We start from the raw sequence: 24066 nt of genomic DNA, 5'->3' as shown, positions 1-24066 counted from the left end.
GTTTTTTTTTGTTTTTTGTTTTTTACCCACAGGTACAGATGACGACTGACAGAACCCTTTCTACGATGGAACTTTCCTGTACGACTGAGAGCCTCCACAAGCATTCATATTAAATGCATATTTAGGGAAAAAAGTAACAATTGATCCGAGTACAAAATCTAAAAAAAACAAACATTTATTCATAAAGGACATTTGATCCTTACTATCAATGTCAATCAAACCCATAGGAAGCAAACAACATGGCGGAGAAGTCATTGCTTATCATACCATCCACAGTCATGGATTAATGAAATAAAATGCACACAAATACAAAGCTTACCCAGCACCGTCTTAATGTAAGCAGAAACAAGCCTAAGTCAAAAGAACATTTAGAATTCTGAAGAATTAAAAGTGGTTTTATGTTAAATTCTTGCTACATCCCTGACTACTATATTACTGGAAATAGAATTTATAGTAGTGTCTACATCTCTGTCCTGGATGCTCAATATGGCATAGTCAACATTAAGTTGACATTAATAATATAGAAACAGAATGTACACTTGTAGGCTTTGTTTAGTTTTAAAGGGAATGTCAAGCCCAAAATGTTCTTTAAAATAACATTCTATGCAGCCCCACCAGTCTAAACACAGTATGAGGATTCATATTGTGTTTGTGGAATATGAATTGAGCAATGACATCACAGTTGCTCGAAATCAGGTCACAACCAATCACAGCTCATCTTGGAAACTTCAAAAACTCAGCACAGTCATCTCTGAGGGATGACAATTATTCCACAACAGTTTAAAAATGTGGTTTAAAACACTGCCTGTACAGTTAATAATGTCTTTACAATGTCAACAATTTGATCCTGGAACAGCTAAAGTGCTAAATTCCCCCCCCCGCCCTGTGGGACGAATGGTTTTAAAACGTGAACAAATTGAAAAGGTTGACCGGCGCGCCGGAACGGATTGTGATCGACCTCCCGCTGTACTTGCAAAGAGAGCATTTTCAGGGTGGCAAGCTCGGCAGGATTATACCACTCGTGGAAGCGAGCGGTGACCTGATGCAAATGTGTGCTCTGGGAAGTTCCAAGTGGGGAACAGTGGGATGCAGAGGAAGTGAGGCCATCTGGAAAACTACAAAAACAGTCGGATGCTGATGAGAGGCGAGATGGCGACAGGGCACAAAAAGAGACCACCTACATTGTCTCTATTTGTCTTACACAAGTTACTGATCCGGCGCTGCGCAGTCAGAAGGCTTTGGGGGAGCCAGGGTTGAAAAGCTTACACTGGGGCTTGAGTGGAAAAGAAAAACATAAATAAAATAAAATCAATATCCGAGTAAATGATATGGGGTCCAAACTCAGATGGAAGACAAAAACATGGCAACGGATGACTGGGTGAACAGTCACAACCAGCGAGGGTACAGAACGGAGAGTTTTTGATTCCCCTCCCTCCGCCCACCACCCCCTCAAAAAAAGTTTTGAATTGCTGTTTTGATGTACAGGTTTACCACTTGGTTTGTTTTGAATACGATATTTTTCGACTTTCTCTCAAGTGTTAATTGTGTATCTTGTTCTGGATTGGGGGTAAAATAACACTGCTGACCTCTAGGGTGAACACTTCTCACCTGAAAAGCAGCTGCAATTGGTTCCAGTTCATACCATGACCCCGAAGCTCCCTGTACAACAGACGATTTTGAGATTTGGAAAAGGCCCTTGGAAAACGATCATCTCACACCTGCTCACAAATTATTTGTCATTCTCTAGTCTCACGTTGAGATTTTACGACTCAGTTTTGCAGAGTCGCTATTTACAAGACTACAACTTGATTCTTTCGCCATTTTTTTTTCCCCCCCACAATGCTAATTTTTCCAATCATGCTCAGTTGCGGTTTCAAAATCAAACCACGAGTCAGATCCTGGGCTCATACAGCAAAGCGATCACAAATCAGTCAGGGTTGTTTAAAAATTTAAATTCCTCGCAGAGGAAGGAGGGTTTGATTGGAAAGGAAATGTCTCGTAATTACAGTTGCTAAGAAAATATATTTGTGATGACTCAGAAGCCACAAAATGTCTGAGAGACAAATTGAGGCCGAACACGGCGTAAGGATTTGTAAAAATCACATTTTCATTTTTCCAGCACGCCTGCCTTTGGGCTACAACTACACGGATATTTTCCCATATGTCATCTCGATTGTTGGATCTTTCCATTCAGGTGCAGCATTGTTTGTCTGCACGTGTACAGTGAATCGGCACAACACTTTCAAATTGAAAAGTAGAGATGGTGGATTGTTGCTCGGAGGCGTTCATTATGCCAGAATTTGCCTCCGCATGGTCTATTAATTCACAAAATAATTGATCACCATTTTTTTTCTATAGCGTCCATTAGCTTTTAGCCTGGGGGCCAGTCGAAACAGACGCAGGAACAAAAGGCCATTATCAGCTGCGGCGGTTCTTCTCATTTCAAATAGGCATCATTCATCTAAGCGTCTGCAATACCAAATAAACATCTGTAACAGGTTTCCACTTGGAAACCTGCATCACTTCTTGCAGAATTGGAAATACCGTCGATGCTTGAAAATAAAATGACACTGAGGCCAATACGTAATGTATATGTTACCCTCAAATGTTGCACATATGTTTGGAGTTTCAACGGTCATCAAGGTGAGACGTCGGCATATTTTACCTACTTTGGCGGGCAAATTATTGACATTGTGTAACTCCGCCAACATGTTTGTCGTTTTTTTTTTTTTTTTTTGGTGTGATGATTTGTTCACCCTTCCAAGGACAGCGGTTACTACAGTGGACAACTTAACATGGTATCAGGATACAGGTTGCATGAAAATGTTAAAGTTACTCAATTTTCTTCTTGAAACCACAAACTGCTTATGACCTCCTTCGATGACTCTGTGGTGGGCTCAGCCATTCATTATGACATAGTCTGCTGGTCAGGCAGCATCTCAGCCCGGGACAGAGAGCGACTGAAGCAACTGGCCAGGAGGGCCAGCTCTCTCCTGGGCTGCTCCCTGGACACTCTGGAGGAGGTGGACAACAGGAGGATGCTAGCCAAGCTCAAAGCTATGATGGACAGACCCTCCCACGCCCTCCAGGCCACCCTGACAGCACTGGGCAGCTCCTTCAGCCAGAAACTGATAGAACCGCGCTGCAAGAAGGAGAGGTACCGCCACTCGTTCATGCCGACTGCCATCAGGCTATTGAACAGACAGACCTGAAACCCTGGACTCACCCTCACTCACCAATTTTTAATATGCTTATATCTATATTTTTTATTTATATTTATTTATATACTTTTTGTTCTTCTACTTCTCCCTTTATTAATTTTGCTGCTGTAAATTGGGAATTTATCCATTGTCAGACAAATAAACATTTTATCTTATCTTATCTTATCTCTGCTGTTTATGGCTCACCAACTGATCAACAATCAATTCTCAAATACTGACAACCAGAACAACTGATTACACTGATTATGCCTTTTTGGAATGTAAAATGGCAAATATGCTCAGATTATGGTATTATAGGTAGTGTAGGTGCAAAGGTAGGTAGGTAGGTAGGCAGGGTGGGTGGGGTGACGATGTTATCTTGGACCACATGACTTCTATTTGCATTATTTCCAATTGGAAAGTCAAAACAAAATGGAAGGTGACCCAGTACCCTGCAAGGAAATGCGCCCACTTGTACTTCTGTCTCCATCTCTTTCAAGCTGTCTCATGTTGCGTGTGCCTTCAGTGAAACTTCCAGCTCACTGTGTGAGACACATCTGCAATGCAGTGCCGAGGGAATGGTCGCACTCGAGGGAGCAGGGATTCGCGCGTGCATGTGTGTGTGTGTGTGTGTGTGTGTGTGTGTGTGTGTGTGTGAACACTAGAAGACAAAAAAGGCAAGAAGAATAGAGAAGAGAGTGTTGTCACCCAACACAAAATAGGTGCTTGTGGGACAGAGAGATAGTACCGCAAACGTTGCAATGTTTTTGTCTACGGGATGTACTACTGTACCGCACGTATCATTTAATATTTTAATATTGATACAGACAGGGTAGGCCAGATAGATTTATAAACACACAATCATAGAAAACACGTAATCATACAATGTCCAGGCAGTTAACCGAAAATGGCGGATACAAGGGCAGGTATGGACTTAGCATCAGGGCAAACATGAGCAGATTTGCAGGGGGGCCCATATGCCCAATCAATGTGATGAAAATAATTTTATTCAACCAATTCTTATTTTAGCCCTAATAATTGCTCTTGAAAAAAAATACATATATATATATATATATATATATATATAAAAAAAGCATGACCAGTATCGTTTCGACTGTTCCCATTTTCCAGTCTGATGCAATGGACAAACTTGAACCAGGAAGATGATGACAAAAACGTGTTGGTGCGACTGTCACCATGAAACAAAGTTAGCCAAGTTCAGCGGGAAAAAAGAATGAGAACATGGAAAACAAACAAACAAACAAAAAAGCCAAATCTACTATGTTTCAGTGTTTTGCGGTGACCATCGTGCCTAACTGACACCTGCAAGAGCCGGATACACTCGGCAGTTGCAGTCAGTGTCAGCCGAGGGATGAAGGATGACGCCAAGGATGACGCGATCGAGAAAGTTAAATTTTAATTAGTGGTCCTATTAATTAAAGTAAAATTCCTGATTCACCAGTTAGATAATAATCCTAAAGAATGATTTTGAGGAGTTTATCCAGCTGACGAAAAATTTGCTCAAATTCACCCTTTTTCAGTTGATGATAAAGAATATTCCAAAACTGATAAATGTTAGTCACTGGAAAGGGAGAACAAAAAAATGTAATTCATAATAGATAATTGTAACGTTTCAAAAGCAAGTGATGAAATGGATTAAAGATGGCATTATAATACACTTCAATGGGTGAAAAAAATGATTTAATTTGTTTAACTGAATTGAGTTAAGACCTTGTTTTTTTATGGAATGAATTCAACTCCAAAGTGAAGGCACCGCTGTGTCACTATTTTCTGCCATTGCTGCAAAAACACGGCCCATTAAAATGTCCAAAAATCAAACACAGCAACCATTTGCACCTCAAAGTGCTGTCACACAAAAATGGCAGAGAGAGGGTCATCCACCCCGCCTCCCACGAGCATTATTAATGGCGTCATCATTTTTCCTTCGCTCACTCTATTTCCCCTCTGATAGCGCGGCCCTGCTCGCTCGTGTTCTGCCATGTTTTTGTAATTGCTCCAACAGCCTTCCTTATGCTGAGCGTATACTTTTGTGTGTGTCCCACAGGCTGTGTGCATATGCATGTGTCTGTGTGTGAGTGTGTGTCGTGACTCCCCTTATTTTGCCGCTCCAACCGGGGGGCCGGCTGTGAATTTGTGGGGCAGAACCGAGCTGCAGGGCGAGCGCCACACGGAGCGAAAATGAGCGCCTCCGGGCCACCGTTGTTTGATGACCGTGAAAACACTTGCGGTTAACGCAAAGTGAGTGACCGGCTGTCGGGAGTGGGGGTTGTGTGTGTGTGTGTGTGTGTGTGTGTGTGTGTGTGTGTGTGTGTGTGTGTGTGTGGAGCCCTGACGATGCAGCACAACAACTACATTCAGCAGAGTGAAAACAAACAATAAAATGGATGCCTATGCAGTTCCGTCAGAAAAAGAAATCAATATATGTCAAACCGGTTAGCAATTATGCCCCCTAACTCCTCTCCCCATTCCAGTTGTGGAGTATGTGTGTGACTCAACATATTCTTGGACTTTGCTTGGTGCAACTTGGTGTATAGTGTTACCATGACTACATAGGATCACAAACATTTAGCGGACAACATTTTGGTGAACTAGCCATTGCACATTCACAATTTAAGAAGTGTTAAAGCTGCCATCGATGCGAACATGATATCATTTGAGTTTTACTGTATGTCACCCTTACAAATTTTGATGTAAACTACCATTGGAACCTTGGTTTAATTTTAAAGCTTTGATCACAAACTGAATAAAGGTTTGTCATCGAAAGGAATGGAACGATAATTACCCTGCAATTTACAGCTGCGACAAAAAAAAAAAAAAATACAGTGGTACCTCTACTTACAAATATCTTTTCATTCGAAATGTTCAAGTTATGAAACGTCTCAACAGGAAAATATTGCATCTTGTTACAAAAGAAATTTCAAGATACGAAAGGTAAAAAAAATACAGTATGGGTTCCTGCTCGCAGCTCTGAATTTCTTGAACGCAACATACTTATAGCTGCTCAGCCATTGGTTGGCTACTACCAAGCATCATCCCGGCATCCCATTGGCTAAAAGGGACCTCTACAGTGCGAGTCTATGTGAGTAGATTGATAGATATGTGTTTCTCATCATTAGACCCTCGGACCATGAGGTGTTCCTATAGTTTGACGTAAATGTGAATCACCCAGAAAAAGTTGGAACGGATTAGGGCATTTACATGGAAAACCTGTCTCTACTTACAAAATGTTCTACTTAAGAAATTTCTTCCAGAACCAAATAATTTCATAAGTAGAGGTACCACTGCGATTGAAAAGGTTTAGTATTGCCTATGAATGCCACTAGGTGGAGCCTAAGCACGACAAAGACAGGGCCGTGGTCTGACAAAATTAAGCGGGAAGGATAAAAAAAATAGGGAATTTTGAAAATGTGGGGGGTGGGGTGGGGGGCTCTGTAATCCATTCCTACCCGACGATTCCACTGTAGGTCGACAGATTTACATTGAAGATTTTTGTTGGCCTATGAGATCACTGTTGTTTTAAATGCAAGATGCAGCGCAGGGAATAAAAGCGAGCATTTTGTAGTGTTACTTTAAATTCTATTAACAGTACTATTTTTAGAAAACATAGGAGCCCGTTATTGTATCTTTAAATTGAAAATAAATTGCATTTCCTCTGATTAGTGAAAGACAAAAGGGAAGCTGGTTGGTAGAAGTAATGACAAATTACATTTAAAAAATCCTTATGATAACTTTAAATAAACTACACAAAAAAATGAATGAATTAAAAAAAAATATGATTCTGTTCTTTTTAATGAAAGCCTCCTCGCAAAAATTGGAGAGGATGCCACCTCCTGGCTTTTTGTAATAAAGCTCTTTTTAGGAGGAAAAAGCAGAATATTCCTTATCACTGATTTAAATTCTAAATGCAGTTGTGGTTACTTGAAAATGCAAGGGAAACCCAGGAGGAAAACAATACAAAACAAAACAAAAAAATGTGATGCTGTTACTTTAATGTCTATGGCCAGCTCTGAAAATTGAAAAAACAAAGAAAGATTACTTGCAGTTTTAAATTATGTTTATTTGAACACATACTGTAAAGGAAGCATTGCTTTAGTTTTGTTTTTGGAATTTTACCACATGCTCCTGTATATCATGTTTAAAACATATCATAATAACCTTTTTGGGAAACCTGCAAGGAAGAAAAAAAAAATCCATATTCTTGCTTTCAATTCCAGCTGAGGTGAGCAAAATGCTTTTGTCTGGTCTTCCCGTACAGTCTCTGAGGACTGAATGTCACAGATATGAACCAAGGTTAGATTAAGTGAGGTGTAAGTACGAAGGAATTGCAAAGGGGCAAGTGACCAAGCGTGAGTGCCCGTCACCACCGACACGGCCGCCGTCCCCGACACGGCCAACGTTCCCCCCCCCCCCACCCCCCCCCCCCCCCCCCCCCGTCATAATATGAAGGCACTTACAGGGGAGGGAGCGAGGGGTGGAAGGGGAAAAACACTCTTCTCAAAAAGGTCATTACATACCACTTCAGATCCCCTGACGGTTTTACAAAATTAAGTGCAGAAGAATACGGTGGAAATTGCAAAGACCACCGGCTTATAGGCTCTTTGATGAGGAGTAGAGGAGAAGGACCACTTAGTAACGATGTTAGCTTCTCGCATTAGCTGCTGACGAGTTAGCTCGCCATTTCCTTGGTACTTTATAAGGAAGGAGGCTTGGGTAGAGATTAGCTTCTTGCAATAGCCACCGACGTTACAACGCTTGTAACTTCATTTGGATCTGTGAATGGTGTCATACATTCAAGTCCAACGGTTTGTGCCATTTTGTCAAAACGTAGACTGGCCCAGTGGCTTGCGAAAGTATTGAGCCCCCTTGAACTTTTTGACCTTTTGTCGTATTTTATGCTTCAAGCCCTCTGAAAGCATTTTGCTCGTCTCCTGGCCAAGATTTTAGGAACAAATGACACCTGGTTGTATGATTTTAAGAAAAGAAGCCACGGTCAAATGTATCACCTATGCGATGATAGCTTCTCGTGCATGTTTCCCACTCAAAACGACATTGCGCCACCTCAATTGCGGCAAGTTTGTTCATCAATCATGTTCCAGACGCGACAAGCAATAAACTACGCGCCGTGATGATGTGGTAAATACAGATGATTACAGAGCCGTCTTTATCATCAATTTAAAGCTCTCTGTGGTTAAATTAGACTTCTCTCACCCGCTGCCCTCCTACATTTGCACCGAAGCACCTCACCCCACACCACAACCCACACTGCGATACTCACACCCACACACACACACACACACACACACACACACACACACACTTTATTACGCAGTGACATTACCACATCCCTGTAGGCAGCTGTGCATCTCCCTATGACTGATGAGAGTAATTTCTCCCAAACAACAGAATGATCACTTTGGTGGCGAGCGCTTAAAATCCCTCCCTCTCCTCCTCCTCCTCCTCCTGCCCTTGCTCTTGTGTCTTCTTTTCAGGCTGGGATAATAAAAGCCAACAAAAACATTTTTTCTCCTCCAATGGAAACTCATCGATGTTACATTATTCCTCTTGTTCTTATAATGCTAACTCCTCTATCGAACACCTTTTGAGTTGAAGGAGAAAAAAAGAAAAGAAAAAAAAAAGCCTGGCAACCCTCGCATTTGTTTATGGGCAACAGTTGGGTATCTCAGTAATGTTACTATTATCACCATTTTTATGATGACCAACTGGAGTTGAATAGAAAACAATTTCATTTGTTTTTACACACACACACACACACACACACACACACACACACACACACATAGGTACTAGAGCTATCAGTACTCAGCATCGGTGAGTACTGAAGGAGTGAATAGTTGTAAAAGTGATTTTGAACATCCCAAATAATTGTTTTTATTTAGACATAGACAAAATTGTTTGTGTTCTGTATATACTGCAAAAATGATCAAACACGGCAGCCCGGTGGTCGACTGGTTCAGCGCGTCAGCCTCACAGCGCAGAGGTGCAGGGTTCACTCCGACCTCCCTGTGTGGCGTTTGTATGAGCTCCCTGCGCCTACGTGGGTTTTCTCCGGGTACTCCGGTTTCCTCCCATATTCCAAAAACATGCGTGGCAGGTTAATGGAACACTCTAAATTGTCCCTACGTGTGAGTGTGGGCTCGGATAGTTGTTCGTCCCTGTGATTGACTGGCAACCGGTTCAGGGTGTCCCCCGCCTACTGCCCAAAGACAGCTCGGACAGGCTTCCACTTGTGAAGATAAAGTGGATTGGAAAATGGATGGATGGATGGAATATTCATGATCATAATATCTACAGACTGTTGGAGTTGTCTGGATGGTGATTCTGTGAGGTACATTGGAGATTGGAGACATGTGAAGGTGACAAGGTGAAAGCTCTCTGACGAAGGTCAAGAGATTCCCTTATTTGTATAAATCGTACACAACACAAAGGCTTATATATTAGCCTCACATATAGCTGTCTTGGCACCACTGTTTACTGGGAGATATACTGAGTCGAAGGCTAGTTAGGACTCGTCGGTCTCTCTCTTGGCCTTATAGGTTCAGCCTCAGTGGGCTGTCCTCACGCATTCTCCCATCTGTCACTCACATGGAGAAAAAAACAAATCCACCTGTCTACTGAGCTGATTAGGTGGACGCCACAACTGTCTGGGCCTGTCTGGGGCGCAAGAAGCGAGTCGGGCAGCGCCACCCACTGGTGATGGAAAGCCCATTATGGTTTCTGTTCACCCGTCAAGACTGAAAGACTGTCGCTGAAGTGATGCTCGGAGAAAGCAAATGCTCCCTGATGTGTGCTTAATGACTCTTCGATCACGAAAGCAAAACACCCATTCTTTTTGTTGTGGTTGAAAGCTATTTAAACAAAATTAGTACAGGGGGCAAAAGTACTCACACTCTGCTTTGAAGTAGAAGTACAGATTTGTGTGTAAAACAAGACTCAAGTAAAAGTAGCAATACCGATTCAACTCCTTTAAAAGTAAGAAAGTACAGACTTTGAAATGTACTTAAATACAAATGTAAAAATGACATTTTTAAAATTACCAATAATACAATACCCATTTTGATCACTTGGGATCTTTGACCTCTCTTTATATCATGTTGTCATCGGAGGAGATTAAAGTAAGATACAAGCCCTTTTTGACACTGTAAGGACTATAAACTACAGATGGTCTCTGTTTTCAAATGTAGAGTGTAAAAGTGGAAAAGCAATTGGAAAAAGAAATTCAAATGCGGATACTAAAAACAAAATCTATTTAAGTACGATATGAAGTATTTGTACCGCGTTACTCCCCACAACTGAAAATGAACACAGTTTCTTTCATGATTCTACAGCAAAAGCTCATCACAAATCTGTTGTCAGACCCGCGCCTACTCTTTGCCAATGCAAAACAAAGGCTCCTTTTACATCTGTGGCTTGCGGCCGTGTTGACTGGCACCAATGTTTAACTGTGATTTTACTGCAAAAAATGCAAATAAAGCATTGTCATGCACCGCTTATTTGATTCATAAAGTCACAAATGGACATTAGATTAGTGACGTGGCTCTGGGTTGGCATGCAAATTGTTCTGAACTGTTCACTGGCAAGTGGGGCGAAGGGGCCTGGGCGGGGAGGTTGCCTCGTAAAATTGTTTTGTTTTTGAAAAAAAGAAAACCGTGGTGTCCTTCAGGAAAAGTGTGGGGATGAAAGTATCACACTGATAGCCAACACTGGCATGGGCTGAGTGTCGACACAGAGGACCCCTGAGCTATGTCAATTCGCATGCGGAATGGAGCGACCGATCAGAAAGCAGGCTGACTTGAAGAAATCGGAAGCAAAAATAATAGAAGATGAAGTTTTTAAATATTGGGCCAATTTGTAACATGACAGGAATGACTATAAAGAAGATTCACGTCACGGTTACCAGATAAGCTGAAAGCTAGCTGAGAGCTAGCTTAGCATCTTTTTGTGTTCCAATTAACCACTTTGAAACGACTATAAAAGTATGACCGAGAGGTAAGAAGAGATGCTGAGTTGGCACAGGTGAGCATTAACTAACAGTGTCAGCTTCTCTTACCCAGCAAAAACTAAAATGTTCGGCAAAGTTGTCGACGGGTGCCTCCACGAGTGGAAAAAAAAAAAAGAAAAACAACGGTGACTTTTCTTCATGAGCATTGCTTTTAAAGTGAAAGGTAAAAATGAATATGACTTTGAGCCAGCACTTTTGAAAGATGTTTGCAATTAACATGCAGCTAATTTATTCCTTTGCTTTGGGAACCCGGCACACACACACACACACACACACACACACACACACACACACACACACACACACACACATTTTTTTTTTTTTTTTTTTAGTTAACAGAGCCGCTAGTCTGGTGCTCAGATTTAATCAGTAGTGTACATTGAACGTCCTCTAAAGAGATTGACAAAGTTGCTGGGGAAATGAGTGACGTTGGTTAAAGGGGCACAGCGAGCCGATGCAGCACAGGAGCGGACTGTGTTTTGGATGGAAGCTAAAAAAGCCTGCGCCTTTAAGAGGACCTCCCCAACCCCCCAACCCACAACCCCCCTCCATCATGCCCCCCCACACCCCACCCTCACTGAGCCACACAGACACTCCTCCTGTGAGCATTGCCGAGGCAGCTTCTGTCCCTCATGTCTCTTTGTGGGGAGCAGAAACATACTTCCCGCAGCATCACTGGAGACAAGCCAGAGCTCCGGGAGAGGAACGCTCCGGGGAACTCCGCGCAACTCCGGTGACTTGACTCGTACCAGAGTAGGAATGGACAAAAGTGCAAAATTAGATGGCGGAACTTATGAGCAGGACTGAAACGAGAGGTCACTTCCGAGTTGTGAGCGACACCCGAATGGACTGGACTCAAAGGTCAAATCTCCTTTAAGTTACAGGCAAAGTACTTCTTATATCCGGTCGCTTCTACGGAAAAACTGAACTGAAACGAACAATATAGCCTATTTTCATTATCGTTATCTGTCCCCGAAGCGCTTTCCAAATGCTGTGAAATGAAGAGTCTCTTTAAAGAACATCTTGAATGGTCCCGGCAGAGCTTTTGATTCACAAGCCGGGCATTTATCTTAATTCTCCAGCCCTTTCAGAGAGCCTGCATTAAAGACTGCGTTGATATTGCTCTTAGGGGAGAAGAGGGTAATGTTTCTTTGATGAAGTCTGTTTGTAAAACTTTACAGCTGTCAGTCGGAGGAAGAGTCCGGTGGCTTGCCATGATGAAAAAGTAAACACATCTGAACTCGAAGTGAGGCTTTTTGAGGACAGGAGCCATGTTCACAGGGGATGGTGTGGTGAGTGGCCACTTCCTGACCGGGGGTCAGTTCAAGCCTCAACAGGGACTGCAAGTAGATGCGTCAATTCGAATGGAGAATGGGCAACACTTCGGGACCTTTCTTCCATACCAGGGTCAGACGTACACGAATGCCAGCTTGCCCAAAGTGGAGAACAATGTTATTACGACCACGTTCGAACAGACACCCCAACCTGTGCCTCCCGCTGCGCTCAAACTGGGACAGGACGGCTTCAAAAAAGTCTGCAGATCTGAGGAGCACAGTCCGTGTCCCTTCCCCGGATTGGCCTCGGGGGTACTGGAGATGCGCGTTAAAGAAGGGAGTAAGATCCGCAACTTGATGGGCTTCGCCATGGCCCGGATGCAAGGCGAGAAAGGACTCTGCGGTGGCGGAGAGGGTGGACTCAGACAGGTGGTCTTCACCGGGTCAGGCCGCGCCGTCACGAAGACCATCACATGTGCTGAGATCATGAAGCGTAAAGTGGGCTCGCTGCACCAGCTGACCAAACTGCAGTACAAGGTGGTCAAGGAGGTGTGGGAGAACACCGAGGGGGGCACGTCAGAGATGACCGTGCACAGGACGGTGCCCTCCATCAGCATTCTGCTCTCGAAAGACCCACTGGACCCTCAGGAGCCGGGCTATCAACCCCCGGAGACTATCGGCGCACTGTGGCAGGACAAAGAGGGACATGCCGCGCCGTCCGCAATCAAGAGACCTCCGGAACCTTCACTGTTTAGCAGTTTGCCGCACTGTAAGCGTGTGTGCTCGGGCGAGGGGGTTTCCGTGAGCCCCCTACTGCACTGACTGGATGTCAAACCACCAAGTTCACTTGGCACTGCCCTCGACTTGAGCACAACACCGAGACAATCAGTACAGTCACTGGGACAGAACAGCGCTTTTTACCAATTGCAGCCTGACTGGGACATTAAGAGGCTGCCTTCTGTACATACAGCCGTGAGAATTGAGTACACGCTTGAAAACCTTAAACCCCATTACTTGACTTTTAAGACTGAAAACAAGCCATGAATTGCGAAGACTCGTCAGGTTTTCTTTTTTGTTTGTTCCATGCTAACATTACGAGGGAGGGACAGCTGAAAACCACTGATGACAAATGCAAATCATGAATTTTTTATTGTTTATAGCAGAACATGTTTTCTCTTCCGGATGATTTTTTTTGGGCTGTGTTGAATGTTCAAATTACAAAAGGATATTAATGAAAAAATGTTTGATCCCATCTTTATTTTGAAAAAGTAATCCAACCTAACAAATTCTTTATTTTTTTTTTTTTATAGTTTCATTTTGGACCACTGGCTGACTCCAATTTACCCACAAATGGTGTTTTTGTTTTTCCCATTCAAAGTATGGAGCAAATTATGACACCTTTGAAAGTGTTCTACAAAGTGTGTGTTGCAGCTGATGCATATTAAAATAAAGTGTGTGTGTGTGTGTGTGTGTGTGTGTGTGTGTGTGTGTGTGTGTGTGTGTGTGTGTGTGTGTGTGTGTGCGCGTGTGCGTGTGTGTGCGTGCATGCGCGCGTCACTCCAAGACATATGCAAAGCATGACATTGTCCAATTTTACTTGCTTCAGTATTAAACGTGACACTGTATTCTTCCCAATGCTATTTTGGCTGTTAAATTAATAATTTGTCAGAGGATATGCATAACAAAATTTTAAAAAATAATTCCAGCATTGATAATAACACAAGCGAATGGTATATTATGTTTAAATTTCTATTGAAGTTCCATCTGGCTTATGTTGATCCACCAGATGATGCTTCATGTCCCCATTCAAAGCATGTAGCAAAATGGGTCTGTGTGTAAAGGATGGAAGCCACTGAAATTCCTTTTTTTTTCTTTGTAAAGTCATAAAATGTCATTCTCACCAATGCTGCTTTGGTTGTAAATTGCCTTTAGGTTGAAATTTCTTGAGGATATTAATTTTCAAAACTATCTACCGACTACAACTTGTCCACTCTGTTGCACTACTTTTCTCTATTAAAAGCATGCAGCAAAATATGACACCTTTTACCATTTTCTGTAAGGGTTATAGTATGACAAAACAAAGTGTGTGTGTGTGTGTGTGTGTGTGTGTGTGTGTGTGTGTGTGTGTGTGTGTGTGTGTGTGTGTGTGTGTGTGTGTGTGTGTGTGTGGGCGCATGAGTGTGCGCGCGGTTGGTTGAAAAGCAGCTGACATCCACTGACAACAAACACAAATCACGCCATTGTCCGTTTTTATTTGTCTCACTATTAAATACTCTTTTCGCCCCATATGGAAAAGCCTGCGCTGTATTTTATCTCCGCCCGACTGAATGTGCAAAGCTGTGATTGAAAAGAAAACCGGTTTGCCGATGCTTTCCGATAAGAGTGACGACGGTAAACTTTTTGGACGTGGCGTAGAGAAAGCTGATTTAATGACAAAGCTGTTGATAAGGCGCAACTCCTCAGCCCACCCCAGCCTGGCGGAGGAGCCCGGGGTGGCGCAGAAATACAGGCAGCGATTATCATTAAGATAACAACATAACATCGCACAACACAGTGGAGGGAAGGATTAAAACTAAGGTTGACAGTGGCTCACACTGCACTCTTCCGGAAAAGTACATAACACAAAATATTCCCCATACTGGTGCCATCACCGTTCGCCTCGGGGCCTACATGCACATCTTGTGAACAAGGTGCATTCTAATTATATTTCTCAAAAAGCTGCCTTAAACAAAAACAATTGATTCTGAAAGGGAGATTTTATCCTAATCAACGAGTTATTTTTCTACTTAATCTACCGTGGCTTTTGGGGATAATAGCCTCGACAAGTGGAAGCGTGTCTGAAGCCGTTTGCCATTGATCTTAATGAAAATCTGCAAACGCAGATGTCAGCATCCTTACGTAAATTAATCAAAGTGACTCCGCGTAACCGCGGCGACAAATCTGCTCTGCATACAGAAAGAAAGAAGTCGCTGCCTTTTTCCGCGGGATTGTCTTTCAAAGCCCTTCATCACATTTCAACGAATGGTTGGCGGTCACCCGAACAGTCGAAGAGCCAAACTTAATGATTAACCTCGCGGCAAATCCTATTTGAGGAAAAAAAAAAAATTGGCGCAAGGCTGAATAAGAAATGCTGCGACTGCAAGCGCTTACGTGCGAAGCGAAACGGCGTGTCCTCGAAACTAGCCGGAAGGTTATCACTCCAGGGTTGCCCGTTATCAAGCAGGTAACAGCTTTCATCCCAGAGCCTATAGGACAGTCGCTGCGGAATGCAGGTCAAAAAGATATTCCCTAATCGACCTGCATCTGCTATCTGGGAATTCGGGGGGGTGGCGGGGTGGGGCAATTAGTGGACCGGGAGCACAGATAAAATATTATACAAAAGTATTTATCCTGGAGCCAAATCCAATGTGGCTGTGAAGAAATAGCCGAGGAGTCAACCCAGTAGCAATGTGGACAAGGTTAGTCACGTAACCCGAGAGTCCATTACAGCCATTTTTTTTTCTACAAAAACAGAGTCAACATAGATTTGGGGGAGATGCAGTCCCTTACCTCATGTGGCACACACAATGTATTTAACCCTTTTTCTTCTCAAGTGTGTAATCGGCTCATCCTGATATGAGCCTCAAAGCTACCCGATACGATTGGAAACCACTGAAAATGCCCACATTTATCTCAACATAAACTAATGCATTCCTTTGAATTTAACATTACAATTTGAATCACAGCCACCTTTTCCCCATTCAAATCATGCGGCAAAAATCTGAAACTTGGACGGTTTTTGCAGGGATGCCTCTCAAACGGATATTACTGTGCATGTCTGTCTTATTTTAACACCAGCTGGTGCGCCCCCCACCCCACCCTCCAACTGAAAGAATGCAACAAAGGTTAACGCCTACTGTTTTCTGCAAAAGCACCTTGCTACCAAAATGACAAACATTATGATTGTTAGATATCGGTGTATGCATTCGTGTATGGGAAAGCACTTTTCTCCAGATAAAAAATGCTGGAGTAAGTCACACCTTTTATAGTTTAATGCAACGGTGCCCCGCAATTCAAACCATATGATGACATGTTAGTACTGGTGTTGGATATTGGTGTGTGTGGCTTTCTTATATGCCCAGCAGATGCCACTACTTTCCCTTTTCAAAGCATGCAGCAAAATTTGCCACCTTAAACTGCTTTCATTTTGCTGTGTATGTAAAAAGAGGGTGTTTATCTGCGTCTTTACCAATTTATAAGTCGTTTGTTTTTAGAATTCCACACGCACCGTTATAAAATAACTCAATGACAAGGGGTCATTTATAAAAAAGAAAATTAATTAAGTTATATTTTATATGTACAGTACCGGTATATTTCAGGTGGAAGAACTCCTGAGGTCTGCATATTTTAAAGTGAACTATAGCGTTTTTTGAAAGCAAGAATGCACTGTATATTCCAGCATGTACAACACAATACTCTAATATTGTGGAATTAGAGTTAAACCGAATGATCCACCAACATAAGGGTGGTGCCCAGTTGGGCAAAATTATTTTCAGCTGCAGAACATCAAGGCACATATAGCGGCTTGCCGGCTAATGGAGCGGGCGAGTGAATTGTGTCGGCTGAGGCCATCAGACGAAGTTTAGCAAAAAGTGAAAGTGGTGTACATCAACTGTCTTGATGTGAAAGACATGCCCAAAAAGAAATCATAACATGCATTTTTTGACATTAAAAAAAAAATCCACAATCAAGGGGAGCAAGGAAGAAATGGAAAGAAAAATGTCTTACCCAATTGTATAAAAGTGTATTCCCCAAATGCCAAGAAGCATTTTCCATTTCACAACGCTTTGGCTTTGGACACACTCGGTAAACACGTGTGCATATCCGCTACGTTCTGCTGGTCTCAATTTTGTGAGATCACGTGTGATCACACAAGAGCCTGTCATGACAGAAAGCGAAACTGTTAGCAAGGTTAAACAACTAAGTTACTTTTGCTCCAAAAAAAACAAACAAACAAGCAAACAAAAAGTGTCTGAACGCAAGAAATCTAAATTTATAAAAAAAGAGTTAAGTGAGTACTTCCATTTTTGAGTGTGGAGGCCAGCAAATCGGAGGAGCATAAAATGCATGGGTACCAAGAAATCTATTCTTTTGAAGGGTGATTTTCAAAGTGTGTTTAATGTCTGTTATTCTTGAGAAAGTGCTGTTGGTAGCTTTGGTGCATGTAATGAAATTGACGCTGAGCATGTACCAACTGTGTGGTTTTCAAAGTAGGCAGGAATGAGTGAACATTGGTCCTATTCTCAAATGTTCCCACTCTTCTGAGAGTAAAAAAGACCTAAAAAGGCGGCCCATACAAGCCAGAATGTGTATGTAGGTTTAAGTAACTTTTTCAGAATAAATTATTTTTAAATGACAGTAAACAGAAGCTGGTAGAGAAGATAGACACCTTTAAAACACATGAGCTATGCCAAGTTTAACTACATCCAAACAGACACATGCCTTGGTATTTTCTGCCAATTAAAAATCAAATTCCTATTTTTAAATGCCACTCATTTCATTTAGTGTTCATTTTTTCCACTGTTCCATTAAGCCGATCTCAACTCATTACGGGTGGGCATTCATGAACAGTTCCTTGATTGACTCTGGGGAAAATTAACAATCAGCTTGTCAGTGGAATGGGGAAATCTATTTGACTGTTCTGAACCTCTGTTTCCACGTCAGTGTTTTATCAAAGCAGAAGAATGGGTGCAGCTCAACTTCACGCAACACGGCGTCACGTTGGACTTCTTGCGACGGGAAATTACTTGAGACTGAATCAACAGCACTTTTGCTGGATTCGGACGAGTAGTGCACTCCATTTCCATGCAAATACTGCAATCAACACTCTATTCAACTACATTCTGAATGATGAATTAATCGATTTTAGGGCAGTCACTGTCAAATCTTTTCCATCGAATAATTGAGTCATCATAATGGTCTACAAACACCATGCAATACTTTCCAACGAGCAATGCTGGGGTACCTCGTGATGGTGGTTTAAAAAAAAAAACACGTTACCTTGCTGCTGAGCAATCCGGTGGTTTGCTGCGTTTGACACAGGGGCACGACGGTTCAAATCGCAGTCACGAACTCTGACATCCTAATGGGTATGCTAGATCCTAAATCCTAATGTTAAAATGAGTGGTATGGATCAAGAAGTAAAATCTTTAACAAGTGTAAAAAAACTATGACCAACATAACAACACTGAGGCGACACCTTACGAAATCTCACTGATTGCAGTGTCAACTTTTTACCAAGAGAGGGCGCTAATCAACTGTGAAAAGGCCATGATTGTTTCGATGGAGGTGGCCTGTAAATAGAAGAATTGCGTTACATTTTACATGCTATTTCAGAAACTATTTAAAAAAAGTGTAGAAAATAATGTATATGGGGAGTAAACAACGAGTAGGCGAATGTAGTAACATTTTCTTGCACTCATTTTGTTTCGATATTTTTGAAGGAATGACTATTTCCACAAATTTCAGGTTCTATGGATGTCTGTTTAAGGTTCCCATTCCCTCAAAGTGATGGTAGAGACACTATTTGTATGCAGTGAACCCCCGCATATTCGTCTGGCACTCAAAAATCCCCCTGTTTGCAGATCTCTGCTATTTGTTGAAAAATGTACCAAATCGCTGTTTCTCAAAGCCACGTCTTACATAAAATTGTTGCTTTGACACCATCCTGAGGCATCTCGGTGCCGAGAACCACGTCAAAGTGAGGAGAGGAGCTTCATTTAGTCAGGGCAAAACGTTGTTTAATAGAAAAATAAGTGCTTTCCTTGTGCCCTACTTAGGCAACAAATATTTTTGGCTTGGTGTCAATTACTCACAGATTTTTTGCAAATACTCATCCTGCAACACAAACACCGAAACATTAGCTACACTAGAGCTGGATCAATTGTAAAAAAAAAAAGCTTTGTCAGCAACATTCATTTAAAAAATATTGTCTTTTTTATTTGCTTGGGTCTCGAAGTGCAGTGCTGCTTCAAATATTTTGACCCTCTCAGTGGCTAAATGAGGTAAGCAAAATATTCCAAATACCTCAATAGCACAATACGCTACAAAAAATAAATATTATTACTTTTAGGACTGACCCGGTGAAGATTTCTTAGGTGCGGATGTATAAAAACATTGTGTTTACAGAGGGGGAAAAGAGCAGCATCTGCTTTGAATGCCAATGAGTTCATTTTGGAAGTTAACATAATGAAAGTGTCGGTACTCATTCTTTCGGCCGCCGCCTCGGATGAGAGTGAGGTCTCGCGGATGGCGTGGGAGTTCGCTATCTGGCAGCCTCCAGATGGCTCTGTGTTCTCTTATCTAGAAGAATGGGGTGCTGCCTCAATTTTTCAAGCCGCCTTATCTTCGAATCCTTTTAAATTTAATATTTACCAAGGCCTATGTTTTGTGCCGGAGTGGAATCGACATTGCTCTCGTCGGTTGTGTAGCCGCTCTTGTTTTTTTTTGTTCAACAATTCAAGTGGGGGGGGGGGGGGATTGATTACGTGACACAGACGAGAGAATAGAAGCGGAAGAAATGCTGAACAAAATAAATAAGGCTACAAAACAAAGCATTTAATCTATAGCTTTGCATTGAACGCAAAATGAGGGGGAAGCATGACCACTATACATTTACAACAAGGCACACACTTGGAAGATATACAAACACACCGCTTGGAATTTACTAGGGATGAAAATCCACATTTTACAAACCCAGAGCCACGTAGGACCATGCACTTCCGAACCAGATGTATGACAAAAATGCAATTTTAACTGTAGATAAAATATGCAATTTGCGTGCTTGATGTATTTCATTTTTGCTGCCGTTTTGTTTTTTTTTTTGTTTGTTTTTTTTTTTTTTAGTACCATAAGTTCCTTAATGCCCTAAGGGAGAACTGAGAAAATGAGTTACTATAGTATAGCAATTGACCAAGAAATTTTTGTCACGTAAACACAACATCGCGTGGACCTCCATTTAATGTGTGAAATCCAATGCATTACATTTTTATTTTATTTTAGGAGAACACTTTTGAAGCGGCCATTGAAACGTCGCATTGTAACGCAAGGTCTAGCGACGTAAACGAGCAGCTCTTCCTTGGTAAAGTGACCGCGAGTGTTCTTTTCATTTTGAATGAAAATAAATAATTAAAATAATAAAGCCTCTGTGTTGGATTAATCAGCGCGTCCGAGGATGTAATTGCAGCGTTGGAGTCAGAAGCTGTAAGAGCAGATAATGAACACATGGCCATGAGGCTGCCAACATCCAGGGCAGAAGAAATGACAAGTTACAAAACTGTGACTTCAGCATTATTTAAAGCCTCACTAGGAAATGAGGGCACTTTGTAGTTATTCAACAACGGGCCATTTGTCGAAGCAAATGTCACTGCACTTCCGTCTCACTGGTGATTACACAATGAAAAAAGTTTTAGTTGAATTTACTCCATTTTATTTTGTAAAGCAGCTGTACAAAATAAAATCACAGCGCGGAGGTCATGGGTTTGATTCCGGGCCCTGGCCTTACTGTGTGGAATTTGCATGTCCCCATGCCTGTGTGGGTTTTCTCCGGGTACTCCGGTTTTCTCCCACATTCCAAAAACATGCATGGTAGGTTAATTGGACACTCTATATTGTCCTTCGGTGTGATTGTGAGCACGAATGGTTTCTTCATCTCTGTGTGCCCTGCGATTGGCTGGCAACTGATTCAGGGTGTACCCCACTTACAGCCCCAAAATCAGCTGGGATGGGCTCCAGCACGACTTCAACCCTCATGAGGATAAGAAGTTCAGATAATCGATAAATATCTACCGAAAAAATGTATCTGCATCCAGATGTTTTTTCTTTTTTTTGTCTGTATGCAACCACTTGATAAAATGAAATTGAGCAAATTCAACACACCGTTTTCTTCAGTGCATGAAAACAAACTAATACTTCAAAATTTTAATTTGTAAATTTGACCACCAGATGGCCACACTTGTTTTCCATTCAAAGCAGACAGTAAAATGTCAAATCGTTTGCTGAAAAAAGTATGCCACTACTGAAGATGGATAATGGGTCCTTCATGTCACATCTTTTCACCTCAAGCCCCTCTTAATTGACCGACACGCCTCACCTCCAAAATAAATAAGACATAAATAAATAAACACTAGCTTATGGCTGTTTTGCATAGAGAAAACTGCACTGTGAAATATATATCATTTTTTAAAATATGCTTAATTTACAAGTGGCACAGAAAATGGATGGATGAACAGTTTTAACTGTTGTGGCTCATATCCTTGACCGAAGATGACACTTGTATATTGCTGCTCTCTGGTGGACACATTTTTAAAAATCCAGTTTGTATACATTTTAGCTGTACTGTTTTGCTTTAAAACACCCACATTATTGTGTCTACTGCAGATAAAATGGCACATACCTGTATTAAAATTTGAGAAGTTAATGGTCAAAATGGCAAAGTTAGGTTGCACTTGAAGCACTGTCTTGAGATTTTTCTCTCATCCCAGAGCTCCTCACAGCCATAAGGAGACATATTTAATTGTGCTATCTGAGAATCTCTATCAATTGTGAACATTTCGAGTCTCTAGTTAAAAGGTGACAGGCCTTTGCCACCTTGGACATTTGTACACTGTAATTCACACATACAAATCACATTTAGTGTGAAAAAACATCAAGCAGTAATGTAACTGAAAAAGTCTGAACTAAACCATTTCTTGCAACATTCACAAGCAGCAGCAGAAGGCGCCTATAATATAATTACAGTAGCATTATATTGAGTTCTGTTTGTATCGAAATTAAATACACAAAGTATAAAAAGCACAAAGCACGAGTGCACAAAGTTGTATCATAAAATAATTTATTGAAGGGAATCAAGTCATAGAAATCTTTTTTTTTGGAATGTGGTAAATTTTGTTTAAAAATATACGTCATACCAAAGTCACTACTGCCAACCTTAATTTACAATATAAAAGTAACTACAATGGTGGATATTCCTTGACAGTTTCACTTTTGAGGGAAAAAAAAATCAACAAAGAATTCAAATAAAAATTACAAAATTAAAACGAATTGATTTACTAAATTTAACTGACTTAAAAGTAAATCTAATTCAGGATTATTAGCACTGTTCTGTCACTGCACAACTTGTCATCTGTACTCCCTGAAAAAAACCAAACCAAAACAAAATTGCTCGTTCAGTCAGAGAATGACTCAACCATCTGCGAATGAAAACTTTATCGACAAAGAAATGTACAAACAAGAAACATAAGTTAAAACAAACAAGCCATCGTTGCATGCAAATTGAATACTTAAATCTTAAAAAAAAAAAAAAAGTCTCTTGCCTTCCAAGGGGGAAAAAAAAATGAAAAGAGTCAAATAAATAAATAAATAAAGTGTGCACCCACCCCGGAATCCCATGAAATCAAAATCTCCTTGGCCTTGTGTGCACTACTGCTGCTCTATTGTATAATTTACACCGCATCAGCGTGGGGAACCGACAGCTGTGTGATCCGACGACTGAAACAACGCACAATAAGAAAAAAGGTTCGCCGCCACTGCTCTAAATAAATGTTCTGATAATGTACATTACCATAATCTTATACGAAGACACCCAATTCTAATGCGACGTTCGAGCAGCTAAGCCTTTCGGTGGGATGGTGAAGCACCCCCGCTGTCCGTTCGGATTGGTCACGAGTAGATGGTGATAACCTCGCGCCCACCGCCTCGCACCAGCAGCACTCTTTCCAAACCTTCGGTCAAAACCTCCAAAAACTCCATATCTGAAGTGGGGCAAAAAAGTGAAGGCAACAATGGCAAAAATGCTCTGATGGTGCGTTTGTTGCCACAGCGGGCCAAAGGATACAATTCTCGTCTCCGTCTGTGTCACGAGGCGGTCCCGGCATGTTGAGAAGCACCAACCGAGCGTCGTGGGACCTGTTGACGATCACCTCGTTCAGCTTCACGGCCGTGTGCATTCGCCGTACGTTGGACTGGTCCCTGGATTTCAAAATGGATATGATAAATGTTCAAATACATTTTCTTCAAAAGTTGACAAAGGTTGTTATACACCCTCAAATCGGTGGGGGGGGGGGGGGGGGGGGGGGGGGGGGGGGTGTCTACTTTAAAGACTCCTGATAAACACAATGTCACTGTATGCGTAGTTTGCACACACCTATGAGCACATCGGCCTCGTATCATGTTGCGAAATTGTGACTCACGGTTTGAGGCTCATGAGCTCTCTGAAGTTCTCGGGCGCATTATTTCTGATGCTCCTCTCGGCCTCGCACTTCTCTTTTGTCCACGTCCTCTGAATGTTGTCAGGCAGAGGACTGTCCAACGTGTCCTCCTCCTCATCCGAGTACAGACTACCCATTCGCACCAGCAAGTGTCTGTCCTTAACAAGTTGGGCCTGTGAGGAGAGAGGGATGAAGGTCAGAATTCCAGGTGTGCACATCTTGATGACACGTGTGTGTGTGTGTGTGTGTGTGTGTGTGTGTGTGTGTGTGCGCGCGCGCGTTCCCTCTCTCTCTCTCTCCGCACT

General features: G+C 42.0%; 2 protein-coding genes and 1 long non-coding RNA gene across 4 annotated transcripts in view; 1 reads left to right on the top strand and 2 right to left on the bottom strand.

The window, feature by feature from the left end:
• Positions 1 to 655: 655 nt before the first annotated feature.
• LOC109513853 (uncharacterized) lies at positions 656 to 18807 on the bottom strand. Of its 2 annotated transcripts, none has more exons than XR_002167875.1 (4): positions 18555 to 18807; positions 17283 to 17433; positions 1182 to 1273; positions 656 to 1115 (listed from the first exon to the last, which is right to left on the bottom strand). It is a non-coding gene; the product is annotated as an uncharacterized LOC109513853 (long non-coding RNA). The 2 variants fall into 2 exon arrangements; XR_002167874.1 differs by having other exon boundaries at positions 1202 to 1273.
• On the top strand, positions 11849 to 14150 carry LOC109513852 (ribonuclease P protein subunit p25-like protein). Its single transcript, XM_019866547.1, has one exon. The coding sequence runs from the start codon at positions 12513 to 12515 to the stop codon at positions 13335 to 13337; it is 825 nt and encodes a 274-aa protein (XP_019722106.1). The 5' UTR covers positions 11849 to 12512; the 3' UTR covers positions 13338 to 14150.
• A 3728-nt stretch (positions 18808 to 22535) lies between the features above and the next one.
• The window catches only part of slc12a4 (solute carrier family 12 member 4), a 15218-nt gene continuing 13687 nt past the window's right edge, over positions 22536 to 24066 (bottom strand). Inside the window, exons 22-24 of the mRNA XM_019866739.1 lie at positions 23744 to 23934; positions 23389 to 23522; positions 22536 to 23305 (exon numbers count right to left, since the gene is read on the bottom strand). Of these exons, the coding sequence (XP_019722298.1) occupies positions 23214 to 23305; positions 23389 to 23522; positions 23744 to 23934 (417 nt within the window). The 3' untranslated portion in view covers positions 22536 to 23213. The remainder of the gene's footprint in view (positions 23306 to 23388; positions 23523 to 23743; positions 23935 to 24066) is intronic.

The sequence above is a fragment of the Hippocampus comes genome, unplaced genomic scaffold (assembly GCF_001891065.2).
Source record: "Hippocampus comes isolate QL1 unplaced genomic scaffold, H_comes_QL1_v1.1 scaffold82, whole genome shotgun sequence".
Lineage (NCBI taxonomy): Eukaryota > Metazoa > Chordata > Actinopteri > Syngnathiformes > Syngnathidae > Hippocampus > Hippocampus comes.
The sequence above is the reverse complement of the archived record's forward strand: the minus strand, read 5'-3'. Positions and strand labels throughout refer to the sequence as shown.